This window comes from Sorex fumeus, unplaced genomic scaffold (assembly GCF_029834395.1).
Source record: "Sorex fumeus unplaced genomic scaffold, SorFum_2.1 ptg000030l, whole genome shotgun sequence".
Classification (NCBI taxonomy): Eukaryota; Metazoa; Chordata; class Mammalia; order Eulipotyphla; family Soricidae; genus Sorex; species Sorex fumeus.
In genome coordinates, this window is record NW_026606087.1 from 5,266,320 (window position 1) to 5,278,777 (window position 12,458).

The window sequence follows — 12,458 nt, forward strand, 5'->3', positions numbered from 1 at the left end:
TTTGTGTGTGGGTTTCATACACATGCACAAATTTGTAATACTATGTGCTTTCCCCTAATTATTGGAGGCCAGTCACTAAATTAAACATAGTGCATGATGATATGGGAAGTTAACATTCACTTCCTTAAAGTGGTTGGGATTACATACATCATTCAAAATTATTCTTTTTTAAGGTTTGAAAAGTTTTCTTGGACTACTCCACTCCCAAGAATATTCAGGGCTTATTCTTGGTAGGGGTCGAGAACCACGTATGGTGCTTGAGATCAAACCCAGGTTGGCTGTACGCAAGGCAAACCCCTTGTCTAATGTACTATCTCTCCAGACTTTCAAAAGTATTCCTTAAGTAAGAACTGTCACTCTTCTCCCTGATTTATCTATCCCAACAGAACTTAAGGATATGTCTCTTAGACTTTGAATTATAAATCAAAACTCTTCCTCTTCCTCCTCCAACCCCTCCTCCTCATCTTTTTCTTCCTTCTCCTCCTCCTTATATTTTTCTTCCTTTTCCTCCTCCTTTTCTTCCTCTCCCTACCCATTCCTTCTTTTCTTCCAATTATTTTAGCTTTGGCCATTAGGCATTTTTTCTCCACCTCCAGGCACTGCAAGATATTCTTCCTTTCTGTGCCTAGCCCTGGCACTAGAGTCAGTTTATTCTCCAAATGCACCAGTCTCTGCCATGGGAAAACAGAGAAACCAAGCCCCGAGTGCTGAGGTTCATCTTCTTTCTTAGTCATACATCCCATTCGAGCTGTGGGCACCCCTGCAACCTGCTCATTCACACCCAAACCAGCGGGACTTAATGGACATATTTCTGTTATGTTTTCTGGATTGTTCTTCCATAAGGGCCATCCAACACGTCCCTTGTCATGATGCCTTTCCTATACTTCTACTGGGTATCTCACAGGCCTTCTGATTCTCAGGTTGACAGTGACTGAAGGGCATCTGGGCTTTTACTGTCTTAACTGTAGCACTTGATATACAGCAACATCAGTTGACTGCTGCTACAGGATCTTGTTCACCCAGGTCAGTGCAATATGTACATCCTGGGACTCACCAAGAAAAGCATGTACATATATCTCCCCTTAAACTAAGAGAAACCTTTTCCATAGAATTTCTGTATGGAAGGCAACCTTGCTGGTCTCATGCCCACAGCAGCCTTATGTGACTGTGAAAACCAGAGGAAGAACTTGGATCTGAGGGCTTCCTTAACCCCTCCACAAGCTTCTTGTGGAGCTTCCACAAGCTCCACAAGCATGCACAGGCTTACAGCTAAGAGTCCAACCAAGCAGAGCATAAGGAAACAGCCATTCAAGTTAGGGACACTCCGTAAGAAACGGGATGTGGCTCCTGTTCAAGTGGAATAAGGAGCTGGTGGATAATCTCCCCACATTCCTCCATTTCCTGCTTCTCAGAATCATATCCGATCCTGAGGTGCTGGAGATGCCAAGAAAGCAAAATGACCACAGATGACCCGCTTAAGTGACAGGCTGATAAACATGACCCAATATGAAACACTTCTGTGTTGGTACACCAGAAGAAGAATGTAAGTGTGTGTGTGTGTGGGGGGGGGGGGGAAGGGGGAGTGGGGGGTTTTGGTGCTGGAGGAAATGGGGAGTAGAATGTGCTGCCTCTATCAGTCACCCAGAGATGTAGCTCATTGTGGAATAAGAAATGAAGTGCATTTTTTACAAGGAGTGGAAAGAAACTACCTCATTGTTTGGGGATGGGGAGTGAGAAGCTTTGGTTATAAGGAATGGAAGGAGGTGGAGGTGTTTCCATGAGAGAAGGGGGTTAGCACCTTAAGGAGGATGCCTGAGCGATCAGTACTGTGTCTTGTTTTCAGTAGTACCCCAGAGCACAGAAAAGTACAGCCCTTAGTGAGCTACTCTAAGGCAGAAATTGCTCTGCCTGAAGGTCCTCCTGTCTGATGATGCTATTATTAACCTAAGAACCTCTGCTTCTCTTCAAGGAGTACCACCCAGAGGTTCTTTATTTCTATACAGGCAATCCTCAGCCTCCAGGGCAGTGATTGGGGTGGTGTAGGAGAGATGGACCCATTTCTCTGGGCTGGGAAGAGTGATTGTGAAGTGTGTTAACATCTGACTGCTCCAGCCTGAAAACAGAACTCCATCCTTTTAACATACCCTAACTGGCATTTCTCTGTTTCCCTTTTTCATTCCCCACTTAATTACATGTACTTTATTCAGATTGTGCCCCCAACGAGCTTCCTCCACTCAAGTCCATGTATCACCATCAGCTTCTAGAAGATCTCACATCAAATTTGCTGGCAGGGCAAGTGGGAAGATGTAGCAAACAGAGGTAGCAGTGACAGCAGGGTTAGGTGGCACAGAAAAAAAGGAGGCCATGCCAGGACAACCTCCAGAACATGCCTGGGTCTCTGAGAAAGCAGGTGTTCCAGACATTGCTGCTGAGCAAGGAGCGGCTAGCAACACAAAGGAGAACCAGGTCCAGGGCTCTAATCACAGAGTTCCTGATCAGAACATGTCCAGCCAGGCCCACCTGTCCTCCCAGGGCACTCACCAGTTCAGGTGGCCACGGTAACCATGAATTACACCTCCCCCCTTCACACACACACACACACACACACACACACACACACACACACACACACACAATCTCTGATGCAATATCTTGCTTCTCTCTAGGTTCTGGGTCCCTATTCAATGAGATGATCAATATGGCTTTCAACACATATCCCAAAAAGTTATGAGTGCTTCTGCTGCTTTATTTCTATCTTCTTCTAAGGGTTAATGTTTCATAGTTTACTAATCCCCAACTAGAGCCTCTCCTGCCCATGGTGCCATACACAGCTGAATTTTTAGAAATGATAATGTTTCTTTCATCTTGTAGTACCAGGTAATAGAAGTGTACTAGGGACATAGATTTTGTGTTTGTGCTACAGAGAGTCACTTAAAAACACTCAATAATATGCCCGGATATTGATTTTTTTTTCCTAAGTGTCTAGGAACAAACCTGAAAGAGCTCTCCATGGTCAAAGTTAGAAGTAAATGCGTAAGAAGTAAATAATGACAGTATTGGATTACAGCCTAAAGTAAGTATCATAATGTCCTGAGAGATATTAATAATGAAGTAAATGGGGAACAAGAGACGACTTTTCTTTACAGTAGAATTCCAATGAGTATATGTTAAGAAGAACAAAAAAACTAAAAAGTGAAAGGGAGCGATAGCACAGCGGATAGGGCGCTCGCCTTACAAGCGGCCAACATGTCCGACCCGAGTTCGATTCCCCCGCCCCTCTCGGAGAGCCCGGCAAGCTACCGAGAGTATCTCGCCTGCACGGCAGAGCCTGGCAAGCTCCCCGTGATGTATTCGATATGCCAGACACAGTAACAACAAAGTCTCCAATGGAGACGTTACTGGGCCTGCTCGAGCAAATCGACGATCAACGGGAGGGCCTTTACCTTACCTTATATAGAAAACATTCTCCACCAATGCTCATTCGTGGGAAATAAGGAGAAACAAATCATGGGCATAGTCATAAAGATCATTCCTAAATAATAAGAAAGAAAAACACAGTATCTTTACAGTAAAGAATCTGATAGAAACTACCTTAGCCAACGAATCCACATTAACCTCGTGGATTCCTAAAATGTATATCCTTAATCTGATCATGGGCTGAAGCGATAGCACAGTGGGTAGGGCGTTTGCCTTGCACGCAGCCAACATGGCCAACCCGAGTTCGATTCCTCCACCCCTCTCGGAGAGCCTGGCAAGCTACCAAGAGTATCTCACCTGCACGGCAAAGCCTGGCAAGCTACCCGTGACATATTTGATATGCCAAACACAGTAACAATTGTCACAATGGAGATGTTACTAAGCCCTCTCAAGCAAATCGATGAACAACGGGAGGGCAGGGACAGTGACAGTGAATCTGATCATGAGAAAACACTAGACAAATCCAAAAAGTTATTAGTATGTTTGTCATACTAATAACTAATGCATGTCAAGAACACTAATGAGGCCTTTTCAAAAGTGCCAAGGTCAAGAAAAACAGAGAGACAAAGGAGACAAAATGGTGCCATGGAGAGTCCTGGGTAATATCTTAGAGCCAAAAAAAAAATGACACAAATGAGAAGACTGGTAAAATACAGGTAAGTTCTGTATTTTAGATATGCACTATACTCAGCTTAACTTATTGGTCCTGATACTTGCACTACAGTTGGGAGAAATACTAATATTAATATAAATTGGACAAAGGACAGGCAAAAATTTGGTGCAATTCTTCTAAAAGTTGAAAATTAAATTATAAAATTGCAGCCTATAGGTTCATTTCAGTATTAAGACCAAAAAAAAAAAGTGCAATTTAAAAAATCTGGAAGAACTTCAGAGTGCCACCAAGGCAAGAAACAGCATAATACAGAGAAAAGAATTTTAGAGTGAGGGAGGAAAGTTAAGAAAAATGATGAATTTATGAGAAGAAAAGTGGCAGCGAGGGTTTGGATTAATAATGGTGAAAGTATTACTTGGCTGACCCTGGGCCAGGTTCTTATCTTAGAATCGGAACTAGATGAAAAACAAACAGGCTTGTCACTTTTATTATAGGAGCCCAGTTGTCAGAATTTTTGACTAGCAGAATAAGAAGATGGAGCCGTCCAGAATGACTCCTACTTTCTCCTGGAAGCACCTGGCTGTGTGGTCGGAGACTCTTCATCAAGGTGGAAAACAGAAAAGCTCTGAGCCTTGGGTTCAGTCCCCAGAGCAACGCCTGAAGCAATCCTCAAACACCACTAGGTATGACGCCAAATGAAATAAAAAGCAAATAGAATAAGTCTGGTGCAGAGGAGGAAGGTAAGAGATCCCATTTGGAGCAGAGTAGTCACCAAGAGCCCATGTGACATCAGATAAGGATGTTTGGAAGGCACTTAAAAACCAGCCTGGTAGCTTCCAAGAGAAACAGCTGCTCTGGAGGTACAGACCTCCTAGACAGTGGCTGAAACTTGGGAGAATGTGATCACCGATGACTGAAAAATTAAAGAGGAAGGCCAGGCATGGAAAATGGAAAAACCTCAGCCATTGCAGAAATAAGAACAAATACCGGAGAGAGAAGAGGGTGTCAGAGGTAGGAGGAAATCAGGAGAGTGTGAGATCATAGAAATCATGATCTAGGGAAGGTGACACAATGTTTGGTTGAGTCAAAGTCCTCTGCTTACACAGGGGAGGTCAGAACAGAAATACAATCTCGGGAGCAACTTTGGTTTTCAGGAACCAGCAGCGATGGGGAAGCAGATGGAACAAGTGCTGCAGATTCTTTTGAGAAACTTGCTGGGAGAGAAGGAAGACGGACAAACAACTGGAGGAAAATCAGGTTGGGAGGGTAACCCCCAAACTCTATCTCCACAAAGATTCCTCTCAGGAGGGTGAATTTCTTTCTTTCTTTCTTTCTTTCTTTCTTTCTTTCTTTCTTTCTTTCTTTCTTGCTTGCTTTCTTTCTTGCTTTCTTTCTTGCTTTCTTGCTTTCTTGCTTTCTCGCTTTCTCGCTTTCTTGCTTTCTTGCTTTTGGGATCACACCTGGTGATGCACAGGGGTTACTCCTGGCTCTGCACTCAGAAATTACCCCTGGTGGTGCTCAGGGGACCATATGGGATGCTGGGAATCGAACCTGGGTCAGTCACGTGCAAGGCAAACCCCTACTCGCTATACTATCCCTCCAGCCCCACTTGGTGAATATTTTCAACTGCAAACTAGTTCCTCCTGCCTGGGGAGATTTGCCTGGGAGCTTTAGGATGAAAATGTCCGTTGAGCTCCACAGAAGGTCAGAACTCATCCTAACCAGAGCTGCTGCACATTTGTCTTGGGCCCCTTTTCCACAGAGTTGAGATCTGAAACCCTCTCATATGACTGGACTGCAGTCCTGACTAGGGGCTCCACAGATGCGGGGGGCAGCGGGGAGAGTTTTGTAACCATTCCGGGAGGCAAGATTACTTCACGGCCACAGCCCGTTACTCCATGACCACATTCCACCCTTGTTTTGAAAGCTCGTTGTGGAACATTTCAAGACAGTTTCAGATCCTGACAAGAAATCTGTGGGGGGGCCAGAGCTGCAGACACCGGGAGGGCTGCTCAGTGACCCACGTGGCTTTCCCAGGGTGAGGCGTGCCAGAGCCTGTCCAGGTCCTCCCTGCACTCAGTTACACTCACAAGCATTTAAATATTAACACTCACGAACACTGATGTTCGCATACCAAGTCAGTTCAGCATCTGAGACATTACTAGATGTTCTGTGACTCATTCTTTCACTCAGTATACACGGATTAAGTGCTCAGCAACCTGGCAGTAGAGGATAAGGCCTGGATAAGTGAGGCCTGGTTGTTGACTTTGTGAAGCTCTGACTATGTACATATGTAACACAATAACAAAGTCTTCTAATAAAGGCATCAATAATATATTATTATAGGAAGAAACATATAAAGGAGGTAATTAAATGGAATAAAGGTACAATTACATGCATAGAAGTGGACTTTAGGACTGGAGAGACAGTTCAGAGTTAAAGTCACTTGGTTTGCATGCAGACAAACCAGGTTTGATCCCTGGCACCATAGACTGTCCCCCAGGCACCACCAGGAGTGATCTGATCCCTAAGCACATAGCCAGGAGTAAGCCTTAAGAACCAAGTGTGGCGCCCAAACCAAAAATAAACAAAATAAAACTGTACTTTAGTAGTAAATTTAGTGTAGTATAAGTGTGAACTTTTAATGATACATACACCTGAAACTGACATTATACTGGAATGCTGCTTCAAACAACGAATGGAAATGTTTATTATTTTTTAAGAAGAGTATACTCATCAAGCATCTATGTTTGTGTGCATATGTATATATCTAAGAGACACAGAAGATACCACGACTATCAAACTATCATGTCTAGAGGTGATTGTACTGAGAGAAGAATGGGAAGGAGTCACATTTGTTTGATTCTAGATGGGAAGGATGAATAATAATGATCTTCTCTGATAAGGAAAGGAGGAAGAAGGGAGAGATGGAGAGAATACAGTGATAGGGGTCTTGCCTTGCATGCAGCCTACCTCGGTTCTATTGCTGGCATCCCAGATGGCCCCTGCGCACTGCCAAGAATAATCCCTGAGTGCAGAGTCAGGGGAAAACCCTGAGCACAGTCAAGTCTGGTTCCCCACCACCACCCCATGCCCCCCAAAACAAACCCCACAGAAAAACAGGGAAGTAAGAGGTCTTAAGAAAGAATAGCCAGGGGCTGGAGCAATAGTACAGCAGGTAGGGCATATTCCTTGCACGCGGCCGACCTGGGTTTGATTCCCAGCATCCCATATGGCCCCCTGAGCACCACCAGGGATAATTTAATTCCTGAGTGCAGAGCCAGGAGTAAGCCCTGTGCATCACTGGGTGTGACCCAAAAAGCGAGAAAAAAAAAAAGAATAGCCAAAGTCCAGAGGTGTTAACATGAGGTGTACGTAATCATGTGGCAAGGGTATACCTTAAAATAATAAAGGCAGCAATGATGAGAGACACTTGCGGGCTGTATGCTGCGTGGGACGCTCTCGAAGCGCTCTCTGGTCTGAGTCACTTGTGTGGGAGTGGCCGGAGGTGAGGTGGAAAAGACAGCTGGGGGTCAGATGATGAAATGTTTGGAATGTTGTGCTAACAGGCTGAACTTTGTCCCACAGTTGGGGGGAGTTGCTGAGAGTTTTTTAGCAAGTACTGGCAAGATTAGATCGAGATTTAAAAAGTTTCTCTGCTGGCGGTACAGCGATTGGGAGGAGGAGATGAAATGGGGGCCAAGAGGTGTGCCAGGAAGTTGTTTCTTTAGTTCAGACTGGTGGAAATGGCAGGGATGGTGATTCAGGAAAGAATTTCCAGTCCAAAAAAAACAGGTGATGGAGCCCCTCTCACAGACAGGGGTGGCAAGGAAGGCGCTGGAGTCTTCAGAGGCAAGACACTCAGGCGAGGCTAGCAGAGGTGCTCGCAAAGAAGATAAAGTTGAATACTTGGAGTAGAGCTTTGGACCAAAGATTAACATGAGGAACACAGGGACTGGAGAGAGTACAGCGGGTAAGGGGCTTGTCTTGCATATAGCTCACCAGGCTTTGGTCCCTGGTACTGCATATGATCCTCTAAGCCCAGCCAAGAGTGACCCTGAGGTGCAGAGGTAGGAGTATTTCTGGGTGTGACCCCAAAACCTAAAGTTGATTAATGAATAAAGTAAGATGGGGAAACAGTGAGGGAATTCCAAAGTGCTGAAGCTGAATTTGTCCTTTCCGTCCAAATTGTCCTTTGACCTTACTCTGTCCCATAACAGCTGTGAAACAGTCTATCTGACTTCAGATGGGTCACACCTCACTGCCTGGGCAGCATCCAGCATAGAGGAACCTTCTACCATATCATCCACCTGACATGGAGAGGGCTCTGCTGCGGACACATATGACCTTGAATAACAAAGGTTCACCAACACTCACATCCTCTGTGCCAAACACACACACACACACACACACACACACACACACACACACACACACGTCTACCTGCAGAAGCCACAAGGATACACTTTTCCCGATGAGAGTGAGACATGTTACTGTCATGGTGGGAGCATGGCCTCTAGCCAGAGGATGACTCTGCACATGGGGACAAGTCCCATCTGGCCACAATTTATGTTAAAGAGGGTTGATATGAAAAGGAAATCCAACTCTGTGTGTGTGTGTGTGTGTGTTTGTGTGTAACCCACAGCCTACACATTCACATTCCAACCCAGATGAAGTATGGTGTGTGTGGGGGGGGGGTGGGGGGGAGGAGTGTTGTGTTAGCGTAAGCTCTCACACTCTACACACTGCCATTCCAGGTATGCCACTGTGAATGGACATCAAGGCTTTCTCACTGGAAGTAAGAAGACAATCCTGTATGTCCAACCTCCTCTTACCAAAAAGTTTCTGTAGCACTTGTCCATCATATAAATCTTCAGCCAGGTCTTTCACAATGATTCTCTCTCCCACCAAGACATCATTAATCCAGTCAATTAGTACCTAGAGAGAAAAAATGAGATGAGTAGAAGTCTAGGGTTTCTTCTCCTGTGCCATTAAAATCTGGGGCCGGGAGGGGCAGAGAGATAGCAAGATGGGTTGGTCACTTGCTTTGCAGGTGGCTAACCCAGGTTCAATTCCAGGCATCCTGTATGATTCCCCAAGCACCACAGGAATAATTCCTGAGTGCAGAACAGGAGTAAGCCCTAAGCATTGTGAATGTGGCCCAACCCCTCTACCTCCTCAACCAGGTCATAGCTGTATGAGTCCAGTGGGCCTGTTAATTTACAGGCGTAACTGATCCTAGAGCTGGTGGCATAAATGTTCCTGCCCTTAGCTTTACCCTTATGCTAATGGAAAGTAACATTGATTGTCTGGCTGGGGAGCTTTGCACCAAGTAAAGGCAGACATGAACAGGCTTTGGGGTTAATGCAAAGCAGGGCTGAAACCTCAGATTTCCCCCATGCATTGATGTGTGTGTAACTCTGAGTTCAGTGGATCTGAACTTCTCTATCCCTGAGATCTACGAATCTAGACAAGCTAGTCATCTGCTCTGAGCCTGTGACTTGAGTCTCCCCATGTGAAAACCAAGGATGAAAATAGGTGATGGTCAGTGGCTGGAAGGAATCACACCTGGAAGGGCTCAGCATTTAGTCCTCAAGTAGAGAGGAGTACATAAAGCCTAAGAGACCCTAACATGACATTGGGTGGGTGGATATTAGCTCCCCAGTATTTAGAGGAACTCTGTCTCCCGCAGGTACGTGAGCTGCCTGGGTACAGATGGGCCCCTTGTCTCTAAAGCACGCACTCTCTTCCCTATACTGTGAAGCTTCCCAGCTGGTCAGTGCACCTCCTCTCTCGCCTCCAGCTCTGGACGCCTCCTTCCCATGGCTCTACTGGCCTCGGGCCCCAGCATAGGCCTGCCCTGTGGCCTCGAAATGGACTGACCCACATAACAGCTGCCCTGGGGCAGGCACAAGAGAGAAGCTTGTAGAGTTCTGCACTTTGTCCCCCACCCTCCCGTCTCCTCATTTCTTTCTTAAAGCTCCTAAAGACACATATACCATAATCCATTTTAAAGAGATTTTGATGAGTTTCTGGCCATAGGGCGGTGGTGTGTAATACAGAGAACGGTTCCCTCACACTGGAAAGTCCTTGCAGCCCTTTTGCCCTCAATCCTCTCGCAGGCCCACAGGAAAGATTCTCACTACAAAGTGCCCTTAATGCTGATGGTGTCCTATCTCCAGAAGGGCACCTTTGTGTTTGATTTCTTTGTCTCAGCATCAGTGGATGACCTTTTAACAAAAGCAGTGTCTGGGGCTGGAACAAGAGCATAGTGGGGAAGGGCGGGGAAGGGCACTGGCCTTGCAGGAGGCTGACTGCATCTCATAGGGTGCCCCCCAGCACCACCACCAGGAGTGATTCCTGCCTGAGAGCAGAGCCAGGAGTCACCCCTGAGAATCGTTGGGTATTACCCCCAAACAAAAACAAGCAAACAAACAAATAAAAACTCACAGGCAGTGTCAGTTGCTCCTGCTGGCCCTCCTAGCACACCATTCCACTGGCCTATGATATACAATCATGTTGGACCTGGGGGATCCAGATGAAAGAGAGGCCTGGAACTGGAGAGATAGCACGGGGGTTCGAGTGCTTGCTTTGCACACCACCCACTCCTGGTTCGATTCCTGGCACTGCACATAGTCCCCCAAGTCTCACCAGGAGTGATTCCCGAGCAAAGAACCAGGCGTAAGCTTTGAGCCCCTCCAGGTTTGGCCCCCACACAATAACAAATCAAGAAGAAGAAAAAAAAAAAGGAAACGGATGATCTCTAACTCCCAGAAGCCGACCACATTGTGAGAGAGACACTGAGATGTGAATAGTGTCATAGCGTGTGATCATAAACACAAAGTGACACATGGGGACCACAGCAGCACTCAGAGGGGCTGGGCGATGCACTGGGTTTAGAGAGGCTGCCCAGAGGAGGTGGCCAGCTTTGGGAGAGCAGGAAGCAGAATCTGGAGCATTGCAGGCAACTGTCAGAGGTAGCGGGCAGTGGGCAGCGGGCAGTGGGCAAGTTGAAGTTGAAGAGGCACCTAAGGCGCAGAGACCCTAAATATGCCCAGCACAGGCCTATCTGCAACAGGCCACCTACAGGAAACTATAGGCAGGTCTGGGCTAGGAAAATGAAATTAATATTTAGCATTTACAATGGACCACTCCTTCACATACGTGGAGAAGTCAAAGAAGAAAAACACAGGATGGGGAAACAGAGTGAGGACGAAATGGACCTTTACCTGGGGTGACCACTGGCCAGTCATCTTGCCGGGCCTTCAGATACCACATGTCACCGCATCCCTCTTCTGTCTTAATTCAGTCCCCTTATGCAGCTATGACAATGTTTTCTGAGACTTGATTTACTCAGCTATAAAATGGGGTGCCATGGATTCAACTTACAGGAACTTTTCAGAGTCTGAGGAGATGGTAAACTCTAAGACCCTGGCAAACCTGAGCTCATTTGTACCAACATCACTAGCACTGCATCAGCACAGTTTGCTGGGCACTGGCCTCAGTGCACTTCTGTGACATGCCAACTTGCCCCCCAAGTGGGTCACACACTGCCTGCAGGATGTGGCTCCACTGGGGCCTCACAGAACAGGGACACCCTGTGCCCTTGGGGGAGTCTGAGAGGCACCCAGAGCTGGCAAATATCTTACCTTCATCAGTTCTTGAAGTTTGGGGTCGCTGCGTGAGTTTGGATCCACCATGGTGCGAACTTCATTCTCCTCTTTAAGAAGAAAAGAAAGTCAGTGGAGCTGGGTGCACTTGAGGGAGTTCGGCCACCCCCAAAAGACAAGCGACCTACTTACCCAGCATGGTGTCCTCAGGGTCCAGCTCAAAGGGGATGGGGCTGAGGGGCAGGTTGATGGCATTCATACCCTCCTCCTGGAGCTCCGAGACTGTAAAGACAAAGAAGGCAGGGTCATTAGGGAAGGGCTGTGCAGGCCTGGTACTCAGGGCTGAGTTACTTCGTTAGCTTAGCACTGGGTTAGGTTCACATGGTCACCCAGCCTGCAGGCAGAATCCCTTATGTCTCTACTAAGAGGACCAACCTCCCTGTTTTGTCTCACCTCTTCCCACAGACCCTCACTGGCATTCCTTGAAGATCTAGGGAGTTCCATTAGCCTGAAAACCTGCCTGCTGGCAGAGACAATGCTGGCATCAATGCAACTGAGGTTGGCACTGCCTGCCTAGTCCCTGCTTTTTACCTACCACAGAAGCGGCATACAAGGTACCCAATGCCCATGTGGAGGTGGAGGGACCCAATGATCGTTCAAGTGAAAGCTCCATTCAGGGTGCAAGTTCTGTGCTTCCTCAGCCCTTCCTGGCTTGGGCTCTCTGAGAAGATTCCTGATGATCCCCAGTACTATCATCT

The 12,458-nt window shown here is 46.7% G+C and overlaps 1 protein-coding gene across 1 annotated transcript in view; it reads right to left on the minus strand.

Annotated features, from left to right (window-relative positions):
- PARVA (parvin alpha) overlaps positions 1 to 12,458 on the minus strand; it is a 175,995-nt gene that overhangs the window by 52,635 nt on the left and 110,902 nt on the right. Inside the window, exons 2-4 of the mRNA XM_056116100.1 lie at positions 11,893 to 11,982; positions 11,740 to 11,810; positions 8,926 to 9,028 (exon numbers count right to left, since the gene is read on the minus strand). Of these exons, the coding sequence (XP_055972075.1) occupies positions 8,926 to 9,028; positions 11,740 to 11,810; positions 11,893 to 11,982 (264 nt within the window). The remainder of the gene's footprint in view (positions 1 to 8,925; positions 9,029 to 11,739; positions 11,811 to 11,892; positions 11,983 to 12,458) is intronic.